The sequence below is a fragment of the Pristis pectinata genome, chromosome 34 (assembly GCF_009764475.1).
Source record: "Pristis pectinata isolate sPriPec2 chromosome 34, sPriPec2.1.pri, whole genome shotgun sequence".
Taxonomy (NCBI): domain Eukaryota; kingdom Metazoa; phylum Chordata; class Chondrichthyes; order Rhinopristiformes; family Pristidae; genus Pristis; species Pristis pectinata.
This window is the reverse complement of record NC_067438.1, coordinates 8,588,885-8,613,972: the sequence shown is the minus strand read 5'-3', so window position 1 is coordinate 8,613,972 and position 25,088 is coordinate 8,588,885. Positions and strand designations below refer to the sequence as shown.

At 45.5% G+C, this 25,088-nt stretch overlaps 2 protein-coding genes across 6 annotated transcripts in view; one reads left to right on the top strand and one right to left on the bottom strand.

Moving 5' to 3' along the window:
• Window positions 1–25,088, top strand: part of LOC127585786 (signaling lymphocytic activation molecule-like) — a 47,104-nt gene that overhangs the window by 6,283 nt on the left and 15,733 nt on the right. The window lies entirely within an intron of this gene.
• Window positions 15,831–25,088, bottom strand: part of LOC127585785 (RNA-binding protein 4B-like) — a 93,783-nt gene continuing 84,525 nt past the window's right edge. The window contains exon 4 of one of the 3 annotated variants that reach the window (XM_052043480.1): window positions 15,831–24,057. In XM_052043480.1, coding sequence (XP_051899440.1) covers window positions 23,918–24,057 — 140 coding nt within the window. In that variant the 3' untranslated portion in view covers window positions 15,831–23,917. The remainder of the gene's footprint in view (window positions 24,058–25,088) is intronic. The other 2 variants (XR_007958599.1, XR_007958600.1) reach the window with 2 other exon arrangements.

Below are 25,088 nucleotides of genomic sequence, written 5' to 3'. Positions count from 1 at the left end.
TGATGAGGATGTGCTGGTGAGAGGGACTGAAACTGAGAGAAGCACTGTCCTCCTGGGTGGGTTCAGAACCATGGGCATAGGGGATAGTTTTGGAATAAGGGGTTTCTCATTTAAGTGGAGATGGGGAGGGGAGTCTTCTCTCACAGGATCAAATTTTTGGAACTGTCTCCTCCATTGAGCTTCAGAGATGGAGTCATTGGATAAATTCCAAGTCACAAATTCCACAGAGAAGCTTTTAGTCTGAATGGTATTGGTTTATTATTGTCACTTGTACCGAGGTACAGTGAAAAGCTTCTCTTGCAAACCAATCGTACAGGTCAATTCATTACACAGTGCAGTTACATTGGGTTAGTACAGAGTGCATTGATGTAGTGCAGGTAAAAACAGTAACAGTACAGAGTAAAGTGTCACAGCTACAGAGAAAGTGCAGTCCAATAAGGTGCAAGGTCACAACAAGGTAGATCGTGAGGTCATAGTCCATCTTATCGTACAAGGGAACCATTCAATAGTCTTATCACTGGGATAGAAGCTGTCCTCAAGTCTGGTGGTACGTGCCCTCAGGCCCCTGTATCTTCTACCTGATGGAAGAGAAGACAGAATGACCTGGGTGGGTGGGGTCTTTGATTATGCTGGCCGCTTCACCAAGACAGCGAGAGGTAAGGACAGAGTCGAAGGAGGGGAGGCTGGTGTCTGTGATGCGCTGGGTTGTGTCCACAACTCTCTGCAGTTTCTTGCGGTCCTGGGCAGAGCAGTTGCCGTACCAAGCCGTGATACATCCAGACAGGATGCTTTCCATGGTGCATCGATAAAAGTTGGTGAGGGTCAAAGGGGACAAACCAAATTTCTTTAGGCTCCTGAGGAAGTAGAGGTGCTGGTGAGCTTTCTTGGCCATGGCATCTATGTGATTTGAGCAGGACAGGCTGTTGGTGATGTTCACTCCTAGGAACTTGAAGCTCTCAACCCTCTTGACCTCAGCACCATTGATGTAGACAGGTGCATGTACACCGCCCCCTTTCCTGAAGTCAATGACCAGCTCTTTTGTTTTGTCGACATTGAGGGAAAGGTTGTTGTCATGACACCATTCCACTAAGCTCTCTATCTCCTTCCTGTACTCCGACTCATCGCTGCATGACATTCGGCCTACAACGGTGGTGTCATCTGCAAACGTACAAGTATCAGGTTGGAATGTAGAGTTTGAAGCCAACACCAGATTACCAGACTATTACTGCATGACAAAGCTGACTCGAAATATAAAAGAATCACTGAAGGAGAAACCACACAAGGCTGTCTCCCAGCACAAATAGCAGAGTCTTGGTTTTATAAACCACTTATTGATAGCTCAGATGTAATGTCAGGGCGTCTTCTGTTTGGGCATTCACTGCAGATCTTCCTGTTTGTGTGGGCCCTGTTTAGACTAATGTTCCTCTAGTGGCTGCAGCTCTGTCATGTGTATCTATCACAAAATGTTTTCCTTCACTGGAAGAATGAGGCTTTTCATCTGGGTTTTTATTTTCTCCCATGCGATGAGGGTGTTGATTAAGATTTTCAGATTGAGGCCACCTCCTTCCAACTTGGAGGTTATTGATGTGAAGATAAATAGGTGAAAGCGTAAAGAATGCAGAGTAACAATGCAGAATTCAGCTATGGGGACAGATGGGTGATTATTCGAGTTCAAAGTCATACTGTATGCCCAAGTGCATGTATGCACAGGTGCAATGAAAAACTGACTTGCAGCAGCATTACAGGCACACAGCATTAGGGACACAACGTTCACAAGAAAAATATAAATTAAACATCAATTATACAAAATTATACAAGAAAGAACACAGAACAAAATAAAAGTCCATTGTAGTGTGAAGTGGTCATAGTGTTCATGGTGTTGCTATTGGTGTTGCATAATCATGGACCCCTCCTTCCCCCTCCACCTTGGGCATTTTCCCTTCTGCCCCCCTCCCATCGGGCTGAAGATACAAAAGCCTGAAAGTGCGTAACACTAGGCTCAAGGACAGCTTCGGTCCTGCTGTTATAAAACTATTGAATGGTCCCCTTGTACGGTACCATGAATTCTTGACCTGACAATCTACCTCGTCATGGTTTGCACCTTATTGTCTGCATGCACTGCACTTTCTCTGTAACTGGAACACTTTATTCTGAATTCTGTTACTTCTTTTTCCCCTGTAGTGCCTTGATGTACTGATGCGGTGAGATGATCTGTGTGGATGGCATGCAAAATAAAGTTTTTCACTTTACCTCAGTATATGTGACAATAATGAATCAATTTACTTATACTGAGGTAGTGATTAGGGTTGTGCAGGTTGGTTCAAGAACCGAATGGCTGAAGGGAAGAAGCTGTTCTTGAGCCTGGTGGTGTGGGACTTCAGGCTTCTGTACCTCCTGCCCAATGGTGGCTGTGAGAAGATGGCATGGTGGTGGATGGCAAGATGGTGGGGATATTTGATGATGGATGTTGTCTTCTTGAGGCATCACTGCATGTAGATATTTCCAATGGTGGGGAGGGGATATACAAGTGAGTTATTGCGCTGGGTCCATGACTCTCTGCAGCTTCTTGCATTCTTGCACATTCTAATTGCTGTGCCAGACCATGATGCAACCTATCCGGATACTTTCAACAGTACATCTGTGGAAGTTTATTAGAGCATTCAGTGACATGCTGTATCTTCTTAACTGTCTAAAAAAGTAATGACTGGTGCACCTTCCTTTTGAACTTCATTCACAGTATCCATTGGAATTATTCTTTATAAGAGCTGAGTGAGATGTGAACAGCTTAAAACAGTGCCAGAGTGAACCCTGAAATCACTGCTAATAAAAAATGTAGGCACAAAGGAATTCTCTGGCTGGAAAATGAATATCCGCAAGATAGAAAGCCCTGCCAAACTGTAGGAGCCTGGCAATTAAGAGCTATGACCTTTGTAGTCAAAGCTCTTCATTAGTGGGCAGTAAAAGCGGACAGTGTTTCCACACTGAAAGTTTGCCACTGGCCCCGTTGTAGGATGTATTGCACTCGTGTGGGGTTCAAAGGAAGCAGATACTTATGAAGAACCTCTGGTTTGCTTGCCTTTTGGTAAGCTTTGTAATTATTTCCAGTTCATGCCAACCTCCTGGCCTGCATTTGTGGTGAAGACTGCAGAATAACTTAAAACAGAAGCATTCATTGTGTCTTGGGTTTTTTTTATACAGAATCCTGCATTCACTGCAGAATTTCCAGCTTGTGTGGGCCCTCTTTAGAATAGTGCTCCTCCCACAGCTGTAGCCCCTTCTTGGGTGTCTGTCAGGCAGCTGAATTCTTTTCAACTAACTTGCACTTTCCTGCCCTGCCTCTTTGATTTAAATCAGTCCTTGATCACTGATTCTTCTCACTCCAAAATGGCTTTGTCCGAAACCTTAGCAGAACAATTCCTTATTTTCAATGTCTCAGTCATGTCTCCTTGAGCTTCTCCACTCTGACGACAAACCCCGCTTTCTCTGATCTCTCCATGCAATGGGAGTGGTTCATCCCAGGTACCAGAAGATCTGCTGCAGCCTGAAATCTTTCCTAAAGGGCCAATCCACAGCACTCCAGCTGGGACCTATCTTGAACTTTGTAAAGATTCATCATCGCTCCTTAGCTTCTGTGCCCTAATTCATAACTCTTCATATTTCAAAATGACACCGGAGGCCATTCAGCCCATCAAATCCATGCCAGCTCTCAAAGCAATCCAATCAGTTGCATTTCTCTACTTGTTTCCCTGTAACTTATTCTGTCTTATTAACACCCAGATTCGCTAACCAGCCACCTACACACCAGAGGGAATTTACACCAACCAATTAGTGACCAGAGGTTAGGACCAAACTTGGGTGACTGGGGCTGTGAGGCAGCTGCACTACCTGCTGCACCAGCACACCACCCACATAGAGGCAATGAACCAGCAGCTCTCTGAACATGTCCCGCTGCCTCCAAGGATTCGTGTACATTTGCCCCCTTTCAGTCTTATCCTTGCACGCCTTTTAAAATGGTGCCATTTTCTACAAATTGCCACAGCCCCTGCTTCTGATCGAAATGTAGCACTTGGTTCCTGTCTGTGTCTGACCATATCACTGGTCAATCAGTGTGTGAAACCTGTTGCCTTGCTGCATTTCTGAGATTTGTGCCATTAGAGAACATGTAATTTCCCCCCATCTACCCAAGACCATGTCTCTAACATGAAAGGCTGTGATCCTAATGCTGTTACCTGCAGAACCCAGTTCTGGTGCAGGGTCTTTGGCTGGAAATATTGACTGTCTCTCCACAGATGCAGCCTGACCTGCCAACTACTTCCAATCTTTCCTATATCTCTACCACTATAGACTCACCTCCAGTCTTCTGGACATTGCTGCACCCTGTGACCATGCTGCCACTTTCTCTTCTACCCCTTTGGCTTTAACTTGACTAACACATCCATTCCATGATGTCTTGTCGAATGCCTTTTGAAGGTGTATCACTTGTAAGGAGGACAGAGCAGGAGGAGGAGGTCATGGGGTGGTCTTAATCCTGCCCTCTTTGCTACTTAATCAAATGTAATTTGCTATCAATAAATGCAGGCTGACTTTCCTTTTTTATGGATTGAACTAAATCCCAATTAATTTTGTGCCAGATTATTGTCTCTGGAACCATCCCCACCATTGATGAGAGGTTTATCTGTCTCCCCATTTACTTTAAGTCAGGTATATAGCATTTGTAACCTCTGTTTGCTGGAACCACCTTCAAAGAGGATTGGAAGATTGCAGCAAGAGACTCCATGATTTCCTTTGCTCAGTGACCTGGGTACATCCCAGCAGAACTGAGTGATCTTTTTCACATTTAGACCTGATATTACATCCCCTGTGTACTTTGTTTGTTGCTTGTAGTGTTGTGATGCACTTTGGTTAAAGCAATCGGTGTCAGGTTAATTCAATAAGGCATTCGACCTTTTCAATATTGTAACAAAGTGCTCACTAAGTCTGTGTGTTGCCATCTGATGTGGTAAATGCAGGCTCGCTCTTAACTTTTAAGAGTAGTTTGGATAGATACATGGGCGAGAGAGGTCTGGAGGGGTATGGGCTGGGGGCAGATAAATGGGACTAGCCGAATAATGTTTCGGCACAGACTAGAGGGACCGAATGGCCTGTTTTCTGTGCTGTAGTTTTTCTATGGTTTCTAAGTCGGGCATAAGTAACTCATGCCACACTTCGCAAAGCACAGCAGGAGGTAAACTTGTTTCCTTGACCCAACTTGGGCAGGAGCAGTTTGTAGACAAAGATGGGCCTACCACAACACACTTCGAAGACTTTGAAAAGGTTTTTGCATAAAATCTGTCCTGCAGGGCTATATTTTTGTTCTCTCATTTGTAAGCTTTCAGTGGGTGTGTGAGGACAGGAAGTTGGAAGTTTTGTAGAGAGTCGTGAGATACAGACACTGTTTCATGGTTTTTCCCGTGTTGAAACTACAAAAGTTGGCTGTGAACGATGACCACAGTTACAGAGAGAAATTTGTTCTCAACAGTTGGGCATATCTGACACCATTCTAACCTGCTTTGCCATGGCATGGTTGTGTGTCTAGCTCTCTGTACAAGAGACAGAAGCAGAAATACACCATTGAGTCCTCCTACCCGCTCCTCACTCGAAGTTCATGGCTGATCTGCTATCTCAGCTCACTTTCCTGCCCAAACCAACCCCACACCCCTCAGTATCTCATCTATTGATCTGTCTTATCTGCACTCAGTGACTCTGCCCACACAGCCCTGTCTCAAAAAGTTTCTTCTGGAATGGCCCGTCCTTTATTTTGAGATGTGATACTCTGCTTTAAACATCTCAGGTTGAGAAATTTGCATCTGTGAATAACCCACATGGAGACCAAAGCTGTGGATGTAAAAGGTCATCTTCAGCACAGCAGACATTCAGGAGGAGACCTGTAGAAAACTCTCTCCTGGGAGAATCTCTCAGTAGAATCTCCCTGAACTCACAATACATCGTCTTTTTCTCCTAAGAACAAAAAAAAAGTAACAGCAGGTGATTGAATATAATAGTTACAAATGCATAGCTTACTTTAGTATTTTGAGTGCAGAAAAGTACGAGAGGACATGGCTTTAGGGTGAAAGGGGAAAGGTTTGGGGGAACATTAGGGGGAACTTCTTCACTCAAAGAGTAGTGGGAGTGTGGAATGGGCTGCTATCTGATGTGGTAAATGCGGGCTTGCTCTTAACTTTTAAGAGTAAATTGGATAGATACATGGACGAGAGAGGTCTGGAGGAGTATGGGCTGGGGGCAGGTAGATGGGACTAGCAGTATAATGTTTCGGCACAGACTAGAAGGGCTGAATGGCCTGTTTTTCTGTGCTGTAGTTTTCTATGGTTCTAAAAATGGTTCCATTGAATGACACATTTAGACTGGGAGTACATCATAATTGACAAGACCCCTATGAATATTCAAATATCTTTGCTGAGTCAAAGTCATTCACCTGCATGGTCTAAGAGCTTCTGAAGTCAGAAACCCAAGACACTTGAAATTAGTGTTGTGCTGACTCAAGGTAAACAAATTCCAATTATTGATTGCGTAGCTGAAGTTGTCTGAAGCCTGTTTTGACACAGGCCAATTAACAAAGCCACGTTGTCTGTAATATGGCAGAATGAAACATGGTTGTTAGCTTACAAACCATATCTTTTGAATGGCCCTGCTTTCAGCCGGCAGTCTTCTTTCTATAGAAAGTGGTGTTTATTCATGCAGCTGTTTTTTTTTCATTTCAAAGCTGATTACTGCTTCTGGCTTTCATTTTGAAATATTTCATGAAGACTGGTTCTGATTTGTATTAATGGCTATGCTTTATTGTAAACTTCATACTTTGACTGCAGCTGCCTTCCTCTAACAAACCCGCCTGCTGGCTCCTGAACAGAAATCTGTCCCAGGAAGGTCAGACTCTGGGGGTTGGGAGTTCTGGTTAATAGGGCTGCAAAGGCCCTTCATCAGGGATCATCACACATCCCTGAATTATTACAAAAGCTCGACCCTATGTGGACCCACATCTACGCTACCTATTATCCTGAACTGATTGTCTACAAGAATGTAGGGAAATAACCCAAAGCTAAATTGTTAGTGTTACCTTATTGTTCTGGGTGTTTGATCACATTCTCTTTTGCAAGAGCTTCCTGAATATTTCATCCCTTTGATATTTTCAGCCACCTGTTGTGGTTATGCTTGTGGCACAGTCTGTCCCTGCCAGGAGATGGACACATCATTCGTGGCATGTACAGAGTTGTACAGAATGGATATAAGACCTTCGGCCCAACTTGTCCATGCTGACCAAGTTGTCTACTTGAGCTTGTCCCATTTGCCTGCATTTGGCCCATGTTACTCTAAACCTTTCCTATCCATGTACCTGTTTAAATGTCTTTTAAACATTGTTGTTGTCCCTGCCTCTACCACTTCCTCTGGCAGCTCGTTCCATATACCAACCACCCTCTGTGTGGAAGAAGTTGCTCCTTGGGTCCCTTTAACATTTTCCCCCCTCAGCTTAAAACGTACCCTCTAGTTTTATACTCTCTTACCCTGGTAAACAAAAACTGTCACCATTCACCTTAACTATGCCCTTCATGATTTTATAAACCTCTATAAGGTCACCCCTCAGCCTCCTGTGCTCCAGGGGAAAAAGTCCCAGCCAATCCAGTCTCTCCTTATAACTCAAGCCCTCCAGTCCTGGTAACATTGCCATGAATTTTTTCTGCATCCTTTCCAGCTTACTGGCATCCTATAATGGATGGTAAGAGCTGTAACTGGCATCTTCCCTACTGGCCCATTGCGACACGCGCTTCATCCTTGTCTCACATTCATAACTTCACCCAGCTGATGTCAGTACGACTGTGAGGCTATCAGATGTGGTTGTCATTGGTTGCTGTGTGGGCAAGGGGGACCAGCTGGTTAACGTAATGTGCCCCAGGTTGAGGAGTACACAAGCGGCTAGTTGGCGTGGTTGCTGTGACGGAGGGAAGTTCAGGGTAATCATGGGTCTGTTAATAGTCAAGTTTATTGTAATATGCACAAGTCTGGTGAGGTGCGGGTACAATGAAAAACTTGGTAGGTGCCTTCCATCTGTCTACAAGGGGGTTTTGGGGTGGTAGGCATCTGACATCCCTTGTATGCTCTTGTCATTCATTAGCTGGACGCACCACTGAAAGGGGCCCAGGACATCTGGTTTTCACTCCCATCCAGGCTAGGAGTGACTGGCTTCTGAGATTCTGTGATGGGTCACATTACAGCTTTGCTGGAGCTGGTTGTCTAGGAGTATTTCTGGTCTCACACAAGTGTATATCCCTTCAATTTCATTTTCACCATCTGGGCAAACAGAATGTCACGATTCTTTTCTCTCTTGGCTCGATCTGTCAAGTCCTCAACATCAGGAAATGCCTTGATGCTCCTTGCCCTAACTTATGCCCCTTGCCATGTCTGTTTTCCAAATACCTTTCTATGCTGATCATTCCCACTGAACATCTAACTGCCAGAACCAGCCTTCATTACAAAATACAAAATATGGTCTCTTCATGATGTCTGCTTTTATGCTTCTTTTCATCTGTAGGCCTGCTTCCGTCAGGAGCAGTCAGATGAGAAACAGGTGTTTGATTTTTTTTCTCTCTCTGCAGCAAGGTCGTTAAGGTGACTGAATCTGTGTTTGCTTTCTTCCTCTGGTTCTTTTCTGTTTGACAGATAACATCAGTTTTCAAACAGCAAATGATAGGCATGCAAAACAGTTTATTTGCATGGATGCAGCAGGTGTAACGTGAACCTTTGTATATTGACGTAAAGATAGGTAAAATTAAAACTTATTTTTCTACCAGTTTTATTCATTATTAACTTCCCCCTTTGTCCAAAGAGGAACCCTATTAATACAGTACTTCCCATGATATTTCAGTGAATGCACACATAAATACCCCTGGCTCAGGGTTCACCAAATTATTTTAATTGGCTCAAAGCAGCAAGAGGGTCAATGATACTGCCCTGTGCTATGGAGAGGGAAAAGTCACACAGTATTCCTGCCCTTGGCCCCAGTGGTTCCTGCAGAAAAGTGCCTGCACTGTGCCAAGATTAGACCTTCCTACGTTGCAATCACCCACCCTGATAGCTATTTTGAGTACAATAGCGGTGGGACCCTTGCTAACTGCAGTTATCCCAGGTGTAAAGCAGCTAAAACCCTGCAGCCTTGGCTGACATCATTGTTGTTTGCATCACACAAAAAAAAGTGCTGGAGGAGCTCAGCAGGTCAGGCAGCATCTATGGAGGGAAATGGACAGTCGACGTTTCGAGCCAAGACCCTTCATCAGGGCAGAAGACAGAAGGGTGGGGGGAGGGGTAGGAGCACGAGCTGGCGGGTGATGGGTGAATCCAGATGAGGGGAGAAAGGTAGGTAAGGGGGGGGGGGAAGTGGGAATGATGTGAGAAGCTGGGAGGTGATAGGTGGAAGAGGCTTGTTTGCATAATGTCTCGGCAGCAGGCTGGAATTTAGCACGTTTCAAAGCCATTGAGGCAGCTTTGCACAACATTCCAGATCTCACATAATCAGGAAACAGAACGACACAACGTGTAAACAGGCCCTTTGGCCCATTGAGTCAGCACCAATAATGAGCCACCCATTTGCACTAATCCTCCGCTAATCCCATTCTTTTATTATCTCCACTTCTCCCGGATTCTACTACTCACCTACACTCTAGGGGCAATCTACGGTGACAGTTTAATTTACCAACTTCCACGTCTTTGGGATGTGGGGAGGAAGCTGGAGCTCCCCAGGGGAATACCGTGAGGTCACAGGGAGAACGTGCAAGTTTCACACAGACAGCACCCGAGGCCAGGATCGAACCTGGGTCTCCGGTGCTGTGAGGCAGCGGCTGTACCAGCAGTGCCTCTGTGACAAGCATCATCTGCACAGTGCTTTCTCTCTCCTTTACAGAGTGCTTCCTTCCTCTCTCCTGTGGTTCCTCAAAAATGCTGCACTGCCACCCCCTCTGATAGCTCTCTGACCGATCCATCTCAGATTTTGAGACTTTCTGGTAAGCATGTGGGTTGGAGCACAGTTTGTGGCCTTGTGTGGTACCGGGTGAGACTCAAAAGATACCACAGGAGCGATGGAAGAGGTTTAACAGAAACCAGTTGTCATGGTGAGTGTCTATTAAATGAAACTTGGTGGGTGCAGATGTAAATGGTGCACTAACTGTAGGTTTGGAAAGGCAGTGAAGACAAGGGATTGAGGGGGCGATGGAATACAGTAGGGGTGGTGCTGAGGGTGGATAATCTCCTGGCTTGGTGACACGAGTAGTGTTGAAAGGCTGCAGATGGAACAGTTCTTCCAGCTTCAAGTTCACTGTTTCATCTGATTGCAGTATTGGCAGGTGTGCTCCAGCCTGACAGTGTGTGGAGGGCTGAGTGGTGCAGCTGGTTGAGCCGCTGCCTCACGGCGCCACAGACCCGGGGTTCAATCCTCACCTCAGGTGCTGTCTGTGTGAAGTTTGAACGTTGTCCCTGTGACTGCCTGTGTTTCCTCCGGGCGCTGCAGCTTAAAGTCATATATAGCACGGAAACAGGCCCTTCAGCCCAACTCATCCATGCTGACTAAATTGCCTTCCTGAGCTAATCCCATTTGCCTGTGTCTAAACCTTTCCTATCCATATACCTGTCCATATGTCTTTTAAATATTGTAATTGTACCCCCCCACCACAGCTCCTTTCACATGCAAACCACCATCTGTGTGAAGAAGTTGCCCCTCACGTCCCTTAACATTTTTCCCCTCTGACCTTAAATCTATGCCTCCATTTATAGATTTCTCTACCTTTTGGGGGGGAAAAAGACTGTGGGTCTTTACCTACCTTTGCCCCTCATGATTTTATAAACCTCTATAAGGTCACCCCTTAGCCGTTTACCCTCCAGGGGAAGAAGCCTCAGCCCTTCCAGTCTCTCCTCATAAATTAAGCCCTCCAGTCCCGGTAACATCCTCATGAATCTTTTCTGCACCATTTCCAGCTTAATGACATGCTTCCTATAGCTCAGTGACCAGAACTGCACATGATAGTCCAAATGTGGTGTGCATTTGTAACATGACGTCCTGCATTGGTACTCAATGCCCTGACTGATGAAGGCAAGCGTAACCACACACCTTTTTCACCACCCTGTTTACCTGTGTCACCTCTTTCAGGGAACGATGTACTTGCACCTCTAGGCCTCTCTGTTCTATTTACTGTGTAAGTCCTGCCCTGGTTTAACAACACAATATGCTACACTTTGCGCTTGTCCCAGTTAAATTCCATCTGCCACTCCTTGGCCCACTTTTCCAGTTGATCTAGATCCTGTTGCAATCTTTAATAACCTTCACTGTCCACTATTCCACTAATTTTGGTGTCATTCACAAACCATGTCAACTACATTCTCATTCAAATCATTAACATACAGTAGATGATGAACAACAGTGTACCCAGCACTGATCCCTGTAACACTCTGCTAGTCACAGGACTCCAACCCAAAAATACAACCCTCAGCTACCACCCTCTGACTCCTATCACTAAGCTACTTTAGTATCCAACTGGCTCGCTCACCCTGGATCCCATGTGATCTAACCTTCTCGACCAGCCTACCATGCAGGACCTTGTCAAAGGCATTGCTAAAGTCCATGTAGACGACGTCCACTGCCCTGCTACCATTAATCCTTGTGGTCACCTCTGGAAAAAACTCAAATTCATGAGACATGATGTCCCACTCACAAAGCCATGCTGACTACCCTGAATCAGTCGTCGCCTTTCTAATATTGGTCGATCCTGTGTCTCAGAATCCCCTCTAGCAGCTTTCCCACTACCTGGTCACCAGTCTGTAGTTCCCTGGATTGGCCTTGAAACCCTTCTCAAATAAAGGCAGAACATTGGCCACCCACCAGTCCTCTGGTAACTCGCCCACAACTAACAATGGTACAAATCTCTGTCATGTTCCAGCAATTTCTTCCCTACCTTCCCACAATGTCCAGGGATACATCGTCGAGCCCCAGGGATTTATCCACCTTTAAGACTGCCAGCACCTCCTCTTTTGTAATGTGGCTACATTTCAAGACGTAACTGTTCTCTCCCAATTTCCCTAGCTTGCATGATCTTCACCGTGGTATATACAGGTGAGAAGTATTCATTTAAGGTCTTGCCCATCCCCTGTGGCTCCACACAGACAGGACGACCCCATTCTCTCCCCAGTGGTAGAATTGGTGGTGGGGGAGGGGGACCTGATGGGATTGTGCAGAGAATAAAAAGATGGGATTAATGTAGGATTATTGTGGATGGTTGGCACAAACTCAGTGGGCTGAAGGGCCTGTTTCTGTGCTGTATCTCTCCGTGACTCTGATTCTTAATGAACAATATAGTTTGATCACAGTCCGTAACATGAAATGGTGGTGCAGTGGTTAGTGCTCCCTCATAGCTCCAGTGATCCCAGGCTCGAACCTGACCTCCGGCGCTGTCTGTGTGGAGTTTGCATGTTCTCCCAGTGACCATGTGGGCTTTCCCCGGGTGCCCTGGTTTCCTCCCACATCACAAAGAGCAAGTTGGCAGGTTAAACTAGCCGCTGTAAATTGAGGGTGGGTGATTGGAGAATGAGAGTGGTGGGAGAGAGTGGGAATTAGGTGAGACAATGGGATTGTCTTGTATTCAATGGGCTGAATGGCCTCTTTTGTATTGAGAAAATATTTGTCAGGGAATTGCATCAGATGACAGGTTGGGACATTCACTCCAGTCATCCAGTAACTGATAAAGATACCAGTCTCTCTACTGATATTGTTGTGAGCTGTTTTTCAGCTGAAAGATATCCGAGGTGTCTGGCATCTTTCATTTCCCCAAGTACTTTGGCCCTTAGGCACAGTCACTGTTGTCATGTGGTAAGTGCAAGTCACAGGGTGCACATAGAGCTCCCAACAGCAGCATGGTGATACTGGCCAGATCATCTGCTTTAGTGACTTCCTGAGTAAGGGAAAACAGCAGATGGAACACGTAGTAAAACTTCTTGCTCTTTTCCCAAATAATGCCACGGGGTCTCCCAACTCCACCAGTGTCATAGAATTACACAGCACAGAAACAGGCCCTTCGACCCAACTGGTCCATGCCGACCAAGATGCCCTATCCAAGCTAGTCCCATTTGCCAGCGTTTGGCCCATAACCCTTTCCAATCCACATATCTGTCCAACTGTCTTTCAGAAGTTGTTATTGTACCTGCCTCAACCACTTCCTCTGTCAGCTCTTTCCACATACACAGCACCCTTTGTGTAAAAACAGAAGTTGTCCCTCAAGTTCCTATTAAATCTCACCCTAAACCTATGCTCTCTAGTTCTTGTTCCCCAATCCTGGGAAAGAGACTGAGTGCATTCACCCTATCTATGCCCCTCATGATTTTATACACCTCTATAAAATCACCTCTCAAGTCTCTACACTCCCAAGAAAAAAAAGTCCTCGCCTGTCTAATCTCTTGCTGTAACTCATCTTTCAAGTCTTGGCAACACCCTTGTAAATCTTTTCTGCACTCTTTCCTGTTTAGTAACATCTTTGATGAGAGGTGAGACCGGTTGTGAGTTTATCATCTCCAAAAGATACCCCTCTTGCAGTGCAATGCTCCCTTTGCTTGTGCGTTATTTTTTGGGATTGCCTGGTTGGATCATTTGCTTCCTCAACAACGAGCCACCTGCTCCTGGTATTCCCTGTCCGTCTTTCATCCTGCAGGGACTGTGAGGAGAATGTTAGTCCCACTTCCTCTGTACTGCACTGGGACTGTCAGTCTGGATTTTTCTTGGCTGAGTCCTTGTGATCCAGGTATGGGTGTATTACCCATTGAACTGCAGACGGACCACTGGGTTCCTAGTGACAGAGAAGGTGGATCTTGCCAATGCCACAGGCCTGTAGGATTGGAGCATTGGAGATTCCCAGCTTCCCACCCAACCTTCCACAACCAATACCACTAAAAGCAGTGACCTTCTGATAATTCCATAACCAACTTCCTTTAATCCTACAAAGTTACTTGTTGTCACTGCCCACTGTATTTTTGCTCCATTGGTAATCTCAGTTAATTCCAGTTAATACTTCTCCCTGTGACCAGGAGGTTCCCGTGGGTACTCCAGTTTCCTCCCACATTTCTTTATTCCAAAATAAACTTTATTCATCATTAAAAAAAACTCTATATACAACAATAAAGCAGTGCAAACCTTTACATTCATGTATGGATCAATCATTAGTGTTACCTTTTTATATAAAAAACACAGCACCGATGCCACTCGTGTGGCTCCCTGGGGGGGCTACCCCAATCTTGTATTTACAATATTTAAGAAGCTTCCTAGCCTGACACTGTTTCCCCCCCCCCCCCCCCCAGTGGCAGAAGAACCCTAAACTGTAGTCCTTCCCCACCGAGCCCTTGCGTTGGCCACACCCAGCTTCAGTGCGTCCCTCAGCACGTACTCCTGCAGCCTGGAGTGTGCTAGTCGGCAGCATTCCCCTAGGGACATCTCACAGTGCTGCAAGGCCAACAAGTTTCGGGCAGACAAAAGGGTGTCTTTCACTGAGTGATGACCTTCCGGCAGCAGTTGATGTCCGTCTATGTGTGTCCCCGGGAACTGGCCGTAGATCACAGAATCCTCTGTTACACAGCTGCTGGGGATGAAATGTGACAAGGACCCTTGCATCTTTCGCCACACCCTCCTCACAAACCCACAGCCCGCAAAGAGGTGGGCGACCGTCTCGTCCCCGGCAGTCCTCCCACATCCCAAAGACATGTGGGTTGATAGGTTAATTAGCCAGGTAGTGAGGAATTAGTAGGTTAGTTGGGTTTAACTAAAGACATCACAATACAGTGATGGTGTTGAACTATGCGAGGTTTTGGTGTTGCACTCATCCAGGCAAGTGGAATATATTCTATCTCATTCCTGACTTGTGCCTTGTTGATGGTGGAAAAACCTTGGGGTATTGCAGAGTAAGTCACTCACCAAAGGGCACCCAGCAATAAACCTGAAATAAGCAGAGAGGGGGCGGTGGATAGACGAAGTGTGTATGGTTCCCACTCAGGACTGAGAAAACTTCAGGAAGACATTACAAAACTTGCTGAATATGCTGTAAACAAGTCAGGCAGCATCTATGGAAAGAAAGAATTCATATCTTCTCTGTCAAAGAGCCTTGGAGCTGAAACGTGAACTCTTTGTTTCCCCTCGCAGAGGCACTGCTGAGTGTTTTCAACATTTTCAGTTGTTAATGCAGGATATGCAGCCTCTGACGTGCTCTTGTTTGCACTGTATCTGAGTCCAATTGTACAGCCCCGGATACTTTTTTTTCCCCTGAGCATCTGCTGTACAATGCAGCTGCCCACAATGAAGTTAAATGTAAACAATGGAACAGATGTTATGGTGTTTGCTCTGTGATCTGATATGGCAGTTTCTTCATTGTATGCTTATTTTATTGAAGGGGTCACCTGGTTACTGATTTGGGATTGCTCAAGCAGGGTAATAATCTCTCGTTAATAGCCGGAGACAGATGAGAAGTGCCCTTTTGTTCACCTTTTTACTGTGCATTCCTAAGAGTCCTGGACTCACTGCAATCAAGAGCTTTTCAAAAGCAATTTCAAAATTAGTGAATATCACCAGAATGGATGGTGGAGAGTGTTGAGATGTGTGGGTACTACTCAGGACTGAGGCAACCTCAGGAAGACATCAAGCAAATTGCAATGTTAACCCGATTTTGAAGTCCCACTTCCATCTGCTGTAAATCACACAGTGCCACAGATTAATTCAAATGTGTTTATTTAGCAATATATCGCTAGGGAGAAACCGCCTGACTCTCAGGCAGAGTCCGCGGTGGGGTTCCCCGAGGTACAGAGGAGGCAGACAGTAATTTATACAAACATTGTCACGCACAATGAGTCAGGCGCCAGAGTTCTTGGTCGAGCAGGAAACGGACAAAGAGCTACTGCAGATGGACGAAGAGCAGCCTCACACCCCAGGTTCAGCTAATCGTTTTGCAATCGGGTGAGACAAAGGCAGGTATCATCTTCATTGTTTGAGACAGCCTTCCCATTTCCCGTTAAGACTGACCATCATCTTCATAGTCAAACATAATGGAAATCCAATTAAGTTCCAGACAGCAATTACCACACAGCACACAGCCCAGGAAAGCAGTGGTGTGGCTGTTCTGACCTGAAGGACACTTTTTAAATCAGTATTTCGAGCAGCCATAATTCTCATCTGTCTTAAGATATGAATACAGTTATAGTTTATTAATCCTACACGTCCTCAGCAGAACATGCAAGTAGTTATGAAATGGCCTTCAATAAGCAGGAGTATGTTTTGATTTGATGCAAAGTTTCAGAGGCCATATTCCCTGCAAAAAAATCATGTCCAAGTAAGGAAGTAGTGGGGGATCTGGGCTCTAGTGACTCAAATGACCAAAAATAGCAAAATGGTTGAGTCCAGTCAAAACAATAAGTAAATAAAGTTCTGGGATTCGATATGAGAGGAGAGCAGAGAAATTATGGTGAACTTTATTGGGAGACTAGGGAGAACACACTTGGATCCCGCATGCAGTGCTGGGAGGGGAGGAATTCAGCCCAAACCATAGCTTTGAGCATCCAGTAGCTGGTGTTCAGATCCTTTGTATATTTCAAAATATGCTTTATTCACAAAATGTCAACAAATAGAGTGTAGAATGTTCCAGTCAATGTTTTCACAACAAGTCATGTTCTTATCAGCACACTGTCAGTTAACATTCATTTGATTTTTAAGCAAGTCATCCTTGAAGTTCTAATGCAGTGGTGAAAGGGAATGAAACCATCCCCAATGAGCCCATGCAGCGACTGCAGTCAGTTTCAGCATATCACTCAACACGTGCTCCTGACCTTGTAGTGTGCTAGTTTGCAGTTCTCAGTCTTTGCAGTGGAACACCAGTGAATCTCGGGCCAAGCAGCGGGTGTTTCTCACTGCGTTGATGGTTCTCTAGCGGTGGTTGAAATTCTTTGCAGTGTGAGACGCCAGGAGCGGCTCATACAGAGTTCTCTGCTTAGCAGCTGTTCGGGACAAGCCTCCAAACATTACTTCTGCATCTCATTGCAGATCTTACTGGCAAAGGGACGTTTGCTAAGGAGATGGGCTACCGTCTCCTTTCCAGTGTGGCTGTTTCAGTGTGGCCAGTATTCCAACCACACATGACAGATCTGATGGGGAGGGCCCTTCTCACTACCAACCAAGCAAGGTCTTGGTGCTTGTTAAAAGCTTTGATATCAAATCTCTTTGACAGTCAAAAAACTGATGGAAGAACTCTGAGTCAGGCAGCATCAGTGGAGGGAAATGGAGAGTCCAGATGTAGACTCTTGGCCCAAAACATTGACTGTCCATTTCCCTCCACAGATGCTGCATGACTTGCTGAGTTTCCCCAGCAGTGTGTTCTTCTTCGTTCCAGATTCCAACATCCACAGTCTCCTGTGTCTCCACTCTGACTCTTAGCTCGGGGAATCACCCCGTGAGGTGTCTCCATGTCCTGCAGAGTAGGGCTGGGGAAGACCACAGTCTGATTGACGTGGTGAAGGGTGCTCTGGACAAAATGTTCTACAAGGGACAGGAGGTACCTTGTGCTTCAGCTGAGAGTTCCAAGGCCTTGTGGCCAGACCATGCATTGCAACACGAGGAACACATAGAAACTCAGCACATAGTGACACCTGGTGCCTGCAATAACTTGATGCAATCACACACAAAGGTAGCCATTGGAATGAGGGCCACATTTCCCTTCTTTATTTGGAGGCTTGTATATCAAGTTTCTGCAAACTTGCTCCAGATGAAGTGAAACAGGCCTTGGTTGACTGCTACAGAGCACCAGTGGGGTATGGACCACACCTGTGCCAGGTACAGCAACACTGAGATCACATCTGATGACCAGGTTCCTTTCTGCGATTGACCCTGGGCACTGGCCAGTACAGCAGATTTTTCTTTGTCTCATCTATGTGCTCTGTGTAGACCGTGGTGCACGCCCCAACGCTTCTGAAACAGATTCTCTTCACCTTCAGGTAATCAGACCTGTCTGTGAAGGGAACGGAGGATCGGTCGGGCCAGTTGCTGAAGAACATGGCCTCACTCTTGCTGTGATTGGCTCTGGCCCCTGTGATCAGCTCAAACTGATCTCAGATGCTGATCAATCTGTACACCCACCAGGGTCTGAACAGAAGACGGTGACTTCGTCCATGTACGGGGAGGTTTAGATGTGAGTGTTCTCATTGCCTTGTGCATTATCACCCCTCTTACCTCCCTGTCCTTCCTGATGAACTCAGCAAAAGGGTCCATGCAGTGCACAAAGGAGGCACGTGACAGCCATGCTCAACTCTAGATTTGATAGGGAAGCTTTCTGTTTCCCACCCATTTTGATTAGCACTGAGCCGCAGATGATTGTGTTGAGCAGTCCATCCCCAAAACCCATTTTGTAAAGTATATCCATTGTATATGTGTGTGATATTTTGTCAAAGGCTTTCTGCTGGCTGAGGAAGTCTAAGATGCATATTCAGTCCACTTGAAATAGATGGATAATTTCTCTAGCACCAGGGCCCCCAGTCTTTACTCCACACGTGGACACACGCGCACACACACACGTCTCCAGATTGCAATGGATCTTCAGATTACTTGCTGCTTGCAGGCCCTTTGGAATACACTGCTTCTGACCGTGCCCCAGTAAACTGGAGGTGAACACCCAGTTGATTATTGACGGTCTGCACAATGACAACAAATCTACTTCCAACCCTAAATAGCTTGACGTCAGCTCCCAGGATCAATGGCTGTCTAAAGCTAGTCTATGGTTATATCCCTGAGAAATCTTGGGGTTCATCAACCTTTTGAAGATGTTGTAGACGCTGATGCATGGATGACACTAATCCCCCTGAACCTGTGCTTCGGCATCTATAACTTTGGGAAGTCTCAGACACCCAGTGAGAAGTTCTTCTCTGTTTGCTTCTGTTTCACTGGTTAATTTTTAACTAGATGCCTTCCCATTTGTAAGGGAAGAGGTGCACAGTAGAAAACTCCCAACATTTCCAATTCTCAAAAACAGTTGAATTTGCAATTTGTAGTGGATGTTTGGACAGGCTTTGAATGTGATGAGAGGAGTATGGGGGTGTTTGGTGACTGCTGTATGGGCAACTTTAACTTGAGATTGAATCAAACCATTGTGGCTCATGGCAACTTGACTCCTGAATCGGTGTAAAAGATTTGGGATTGCAATCGAGATGCAAAGATAGAAATTGCGAAAATCATTGTGAACACTGTTGCCCAAGCAGTCTACGTTGCACAAGCAGTCTATTCAGCCGCTCAAACCTGTTCTATTGTTTAGTTAGATCATGGCTAATAAGTATACTGGCTCAACTCATCCTGCCAGAACAGGATTATTTAACCCAATGAGTTACAGCATCTGGAAAAGGCAGGGGAGCAGAAACCCTTTCCACTTATGGAGGAGTGTCCGAAGGGCTATAACCTACAGGGCTACCAACAAAGAGCTGGGAAGTGGGGTCAACCTAAGATCCATTTGTCTGCAGGGACATGATGGGCTGAATGGCCTCCCTTTGTGTCATTGGCTTCTGAGATCCTACGATTTATAATTAGTGATGGATGCAAAATTTATCAAGGCAGTGCATATTTGTGCTTTGCTCATGGCTCCCTGTAAAGTTCTGATTTTAATTGCGGTAGATATAATGACAGACATTTCAAAATATCTGCCAACTAACTTCACACGAGACTCCTCAATTAAAAGAAAGCAGGAAAGATGAAGTAATTAACATCAAGCTCTTCCTGCTTTGGAAGCAGATTAAACACAGAGCAGGTTTTGATATAGAAAAGGCATCTGGAGACTAGCACTAATTGTGTCTGAGGCCCCCAGGGGTTGAAACATGACCTAGGCTATTCCTCTAGCATCTTGGTTGTTGCTCCAGATTCCAGCTCCTGCAATCTGTTGTGCCTTCCAGGCTGTTGACACCCTGGTGGCCCCCTGCATTCATGACTATTGGCCAATCCTGAAGGTTCATGCTCTGGCCCTGTTTGTGGCACAGCAGATTAGATCTGCTGCCTCACAGCTCCAGAGACCCGGGTTCGATCCTGACCTTGGGTCTTGTGTGTATGGAGATTGCACCACATTGTTTTCCTCCTCGTGCTCCCTCATCCCAAAGACGGGCAGGCCAGTAGGTCAATTAGCCGCTGTAAATTGCCCCAAGTGTGCAGGTGAATGTGAGAATCGGGGGGAGGGGGAGAGGTGATGGGATTGTGGAGAGAATAAATTAGGATTAGTATAAATAGCTAATTGATGGTCACCACAGACTCATTGGACTGTTTCTATGCTGTACGATTTGAAGACGGATACGGTCATGGCAGTTGGGTGACTTTTAGATAGACACATGACTATGCAGGGAATGGAGGGATATGGACCATGTGCAGGCAGAAGGTATTCAGTTTAATTTGGCATTGTGTGTGTTGCAGACATAGGGTCATAGTCATACAGCACGGAAACAGGCTTTTTGGCCTATCTAGTCCATGCCAGCCAAGATGCCCCATCCAAGCCATTTGGCCTCTAAACCTTTCCAATCCATGTACCTGTCTAACTCTTTTAAAAGTTATTGTACCTGCCTCAACCACTTCCTCTGGCATCTCATTCCACATGGATATCACCCATATCATGTGTAAAAAAAATGTTGCCCCTCAAGTTCCTATTAAGTCTTTCCCCTCTCGCCTCAAACCTATGCTCTCTAGTTCTTGCTTCCCCAACTCTGTGGGGGGGGGGGGGGGAAGTCAGTGCATTTACCCTACCTATGCCCCTCATCATTTTATACGCCTCTCTAAGATCACCTCACAGTCTCCTACACTTCAAGGAATAAAGCGCTAGCCTGTCCAACGTCTCCCTATAATTTAATCCCTCAAATCCTGGCAACATCCTTGTAAATCTTTTCTGTGCTCTTTCCAGTTTAATAACATCTTTCCTATAGCAGGCAACCAAAACTGAAGACAACACTCCAAATATGGCCTCACCAGCCTCCTGTACAACTGCACCATGACCTCCCAACTTTTAAACTCAATGCCTTGACTTATAAGATTTACTTTATTAGTCACATGTACATTGAAACACACAGTGAAATACATCTTTTTGCGTAGTGTTCTGGGGGCAGCCTGCAAGTGTCGCCACGCTTCCGGCGCCAACATAGCATGCCCACGACTTCCTAACCCGTATGTCTTTGGAATGCGGGAGGAAACCGGAGCACCCGGAGGAAACCCACGCAGACACAGGGAGAACGTACAAACTCCTTACAGACAGTGGCCGGAATTGAACCCGGGTCACTGGCGCTGTAAAGCATTATGCTAACTGCTACACTACCATGAAGGCCAGTGTGCCAAAAGCCGCCTTCACCACATCATGGGCTGAAGGGCCTGTTCTTGTGCTGTACTGTTCTGTTCTAAGGCTGATTTATTTTGTCCTGCAGCAAGTCCAGTGAATATAATTGACTCTGAAGCTTCTGGGATCCCTGATCCAGCAGAGAGTAACACAAAACTTTAATGGGAATCTGGTCCCCAATCTGTATTTTCCAGGGATTCGCAGCAGAGGAACAGGATATTTAGTCTTGCAAAAAAGGATATGAAAACCTACTCCGCTGGGATACAGAAAGTCCCGAGCTAGTGTGCCATTTCATGTCATGCTCCCAGGATTGATAGGTGTGCGTGGTGTTGAGGACTTTGAGAAGAATAGGGGAGAGTGACGATGGCTGTAACAGTCTCTACAGAAAGTTCAGCGTTCCATGGCAGCCGTTCCGGCACCAGTCCAGTGAACCAGCTTCAGCTTCCCAGCCACAGTGCCGACTTTGATGAGAGTAAAGCTGTCTTGGGAGAATCCGCCTCACAATAGTATGGATGTGGGGCTCTGGGGGAGGTGTAGAAATGACCTATGAGAATGATGTGGGAACTTGAATAAAATAAAATAAGGCAGTAAAATATCTTGTTCCTCCACTATGTATTCTTGGAAAATAGGGACTAGGACCAGATTACTGTCAAAATAATACTATGTCAGGAAGTGATGAACAATTACTGCAAGGGTGGATCGAGAACTTTATCAACTTGCATCAAGGTTTCGACCTGAAACGGTGACAGTTCCTTTCCTCCTACAGATGCTTCTTGACCCGCTGAGTTCCTCCAGCAGATTGTGTGTTGCTCCAGATTCCAGCATCTGCAGTCTCTTGTGTCTCCGTTATCCTGGAAAACAGTCTCCCCTCCACAACCAATGATTCAAACAAGGCTAAAGAATCATATTTACCTGGATGTTTTTTTAACTGAAGAAAGAGGTTTAGTGATCAAGGCATTGCAGGGCTATTTTTCTATATTCATTCATAGGACGTGGGAAAACCCTGGCCAGGCTAATTGCCCTTGAAGTGAGTGGTTTACAAGGGCCTTTTCAGAATCTTTTGTGTTGTATCAGGTGTGGGCAAGGATGGCAGATTTACTGCCTTCATAAACACCTGGAAGTTATTACAATCTGGCAGTTTCTTGATCACCAGTGGCACAGCTAGTGGCACAAATGGGAGCGCTCCAGCAACCTGGGTTCAATCCTGACCTCCGGTGCTGTCTGTGTGGAGTTTGCATGTTCCCCTGGGTACTCTTCCCACATCCCAAAGATGTGCAGTTTGGTGGGTTAGTTGCCCACTGTATATTGTCCCTAGTGTACGGGTGTGAATCTGGGGGGAGTTGATGGGAATGTGGGGAGAAGAAAATAAAATTAGTATAGGATTGGTGTAGATGGGTGCTTGATGGTCGGTGTGGACTTGGTGGATTAAAGAGTCTGGATCTGATTGTATGACTCTGACCTTTTCTGATGCTAGCTTTTCCGTCTTGACTTATCTAATGAACTGAATTTAGCTGTTGCATTTGAAGCAACCTTCAGTCCAGGCCTCTGTGTTACTAGTCCAGTAACATAACCACCAAGCCATTAGACCAAAACACCAGCAAGTTCCCTTTGCAACTCCCTGGTCCGTTCATCCGTCCCCGCCTACAACCCCGTCGTGTGACACATGCAGTAGGAGGAGAAGCAACACCTGTCCTTGCACTTCTTTCCCTCCACTATCCAGGGACCCAGAGAGTCTTTTCCTGATAAAGCAGCGATTTCCCTTGCACTTCCAATCTATTATACCTATTTCTGAGGGCACAATGTGGCCTCATCTACATTGGAGAAACCAAAAACAGATCAGGTGATTGCTTTGTGCAGGAATGACCCAGAGTTTCCAACTGCCTGCCACTTTAATTCCCCATTGGACCCCCACTGTGACCTTTCCGTCCGTGGCCTCTTTTGCTGTAATGAGGCCCAACATAAGCTTGAGGAACAACACCTCATCTTTCCTCTGGGTACATTGCAGCCTGCAGGACTTGGTATCAAATTCTCCAATTTTAGATAACTCGTTCTTTCTGTTTGTATGAGAACTGACCATTTTTTTCCTGCAGTTTTTTTCTATGCTAATTGCAGTATGCCAGACTATGCAACAATAAATAACCGTGCAAATTAGCAACAGTTTATACAGACAATAAACCTTAATCTGATTTTAACTCCCACATTAAGTCATCCAGTTGTACCCTGTCAGAGAAATCCCTTTATTTCATCTATTGCCTTCCCCCACCACCTCTGCTGCCTGGACTAATCAGTTTCTCTCTTTCGGAGTTCCAGGATCTGAAAAGTTAATTTTTCTTTTCCACGGATACTGCCTGACTTGCTGAACTCTTTTAGCATTTTGTTTTTATTTCAGTTTTCCTGCATCTGCAGATTTTTTGATATTCACATCAACTATCCTGATGCTTTTGTCTGATATCTTGAGTTGCAGTGAATATCTGCTTTAATTGTTGAATACCTTCTGTGTAATTTTGGACCTACTTCAGTTACTTCTGTGTTTGTGGTAGCTGCACCCATGTACACTCACCTTTCTCTGGCCTTCTCTGGACCGCTCTTTGAAGGAAGTGGGCGTTGTCAGGTACACTTCCCAAATCGGTCACCAGCTGGGCCAAGTGCTCATTGTTTCCTGTGTGAGAGACCACAATAAAAAATATCGTCACTCCCACAAATCTGACGTTGTTAAGATCAGCAGAGGCAGTCACAAATGAAAATCGGGAAACTGCAGCTGGAAAAGTTGTCAGAAAATGCTGGAAACACTCAGCAAGTTGGGCAGCATCTGTAGAAAGAGACAGTTAATGTTTCAGGTTGAGAACAGTCAAATAGTATTGCAAACATTTTGTGGTATTGAGTAAGTATAGATTTGCTCAATGTAGATGACAAACACTTGCTTCATGTGGTCTCAGAGGCAGAGCTGACTGCACACTCATTTTCCTTCTCCCTGCTGAGCTTGAGGAACCAATCCTGGAGGTATTCCCTGCATTGGTCATGCTTACTCATTGACTAAAGGAACCATCACAACAATTCCTCCTCATGAGTCATGCAGTACGGAATTAGGCCATTTAGCCCACTGACCATCAAACGCCCAGGTATATTCATCACCTCCCAATCTGGAAAAATAAATGGCTCATTACAAAAGCCAAAGGGGCTGGGAAATACAAGTTCATCCAAGAGATGCCCGTAGACCACGAATGAATAGAAAGCAGCTTTCCACAGATGTTAGTGTGATGTACACGTGTCTGAATCAATTCAAAGAAGACTAACCATATTCAGGCAAAAGCCAAATATTGCTGGGAATTTGAAGTGGAGTTACTACTTCACAAACAGTTCTGATGAAAAATCATCCAACTGGAATGTACTTCCTGAAAAGGCGGCAGAGACAGACTCTCACAGCATTTAAAAAAAACACTTGCACGAGCATTTGAATCACCAAGGCATATAAGGCTACAGACCAAGTGCTGGTAAATGGCATTGATATAGAGGGGTAGGTTCTTCATGGTCGGAGTGAGCATGGTGGGCAGAATGGCCTGTTTCCGTGCTGGATGACAGTAGCTCTGTTTCTCCATCCACAGTTTTCTGGATTGCTTATTTCTGCAAGTTTCTATTTTTATATTAGATATTTATAGTTGTTTATGAGAGTTGATCCTTCACCACTATTTT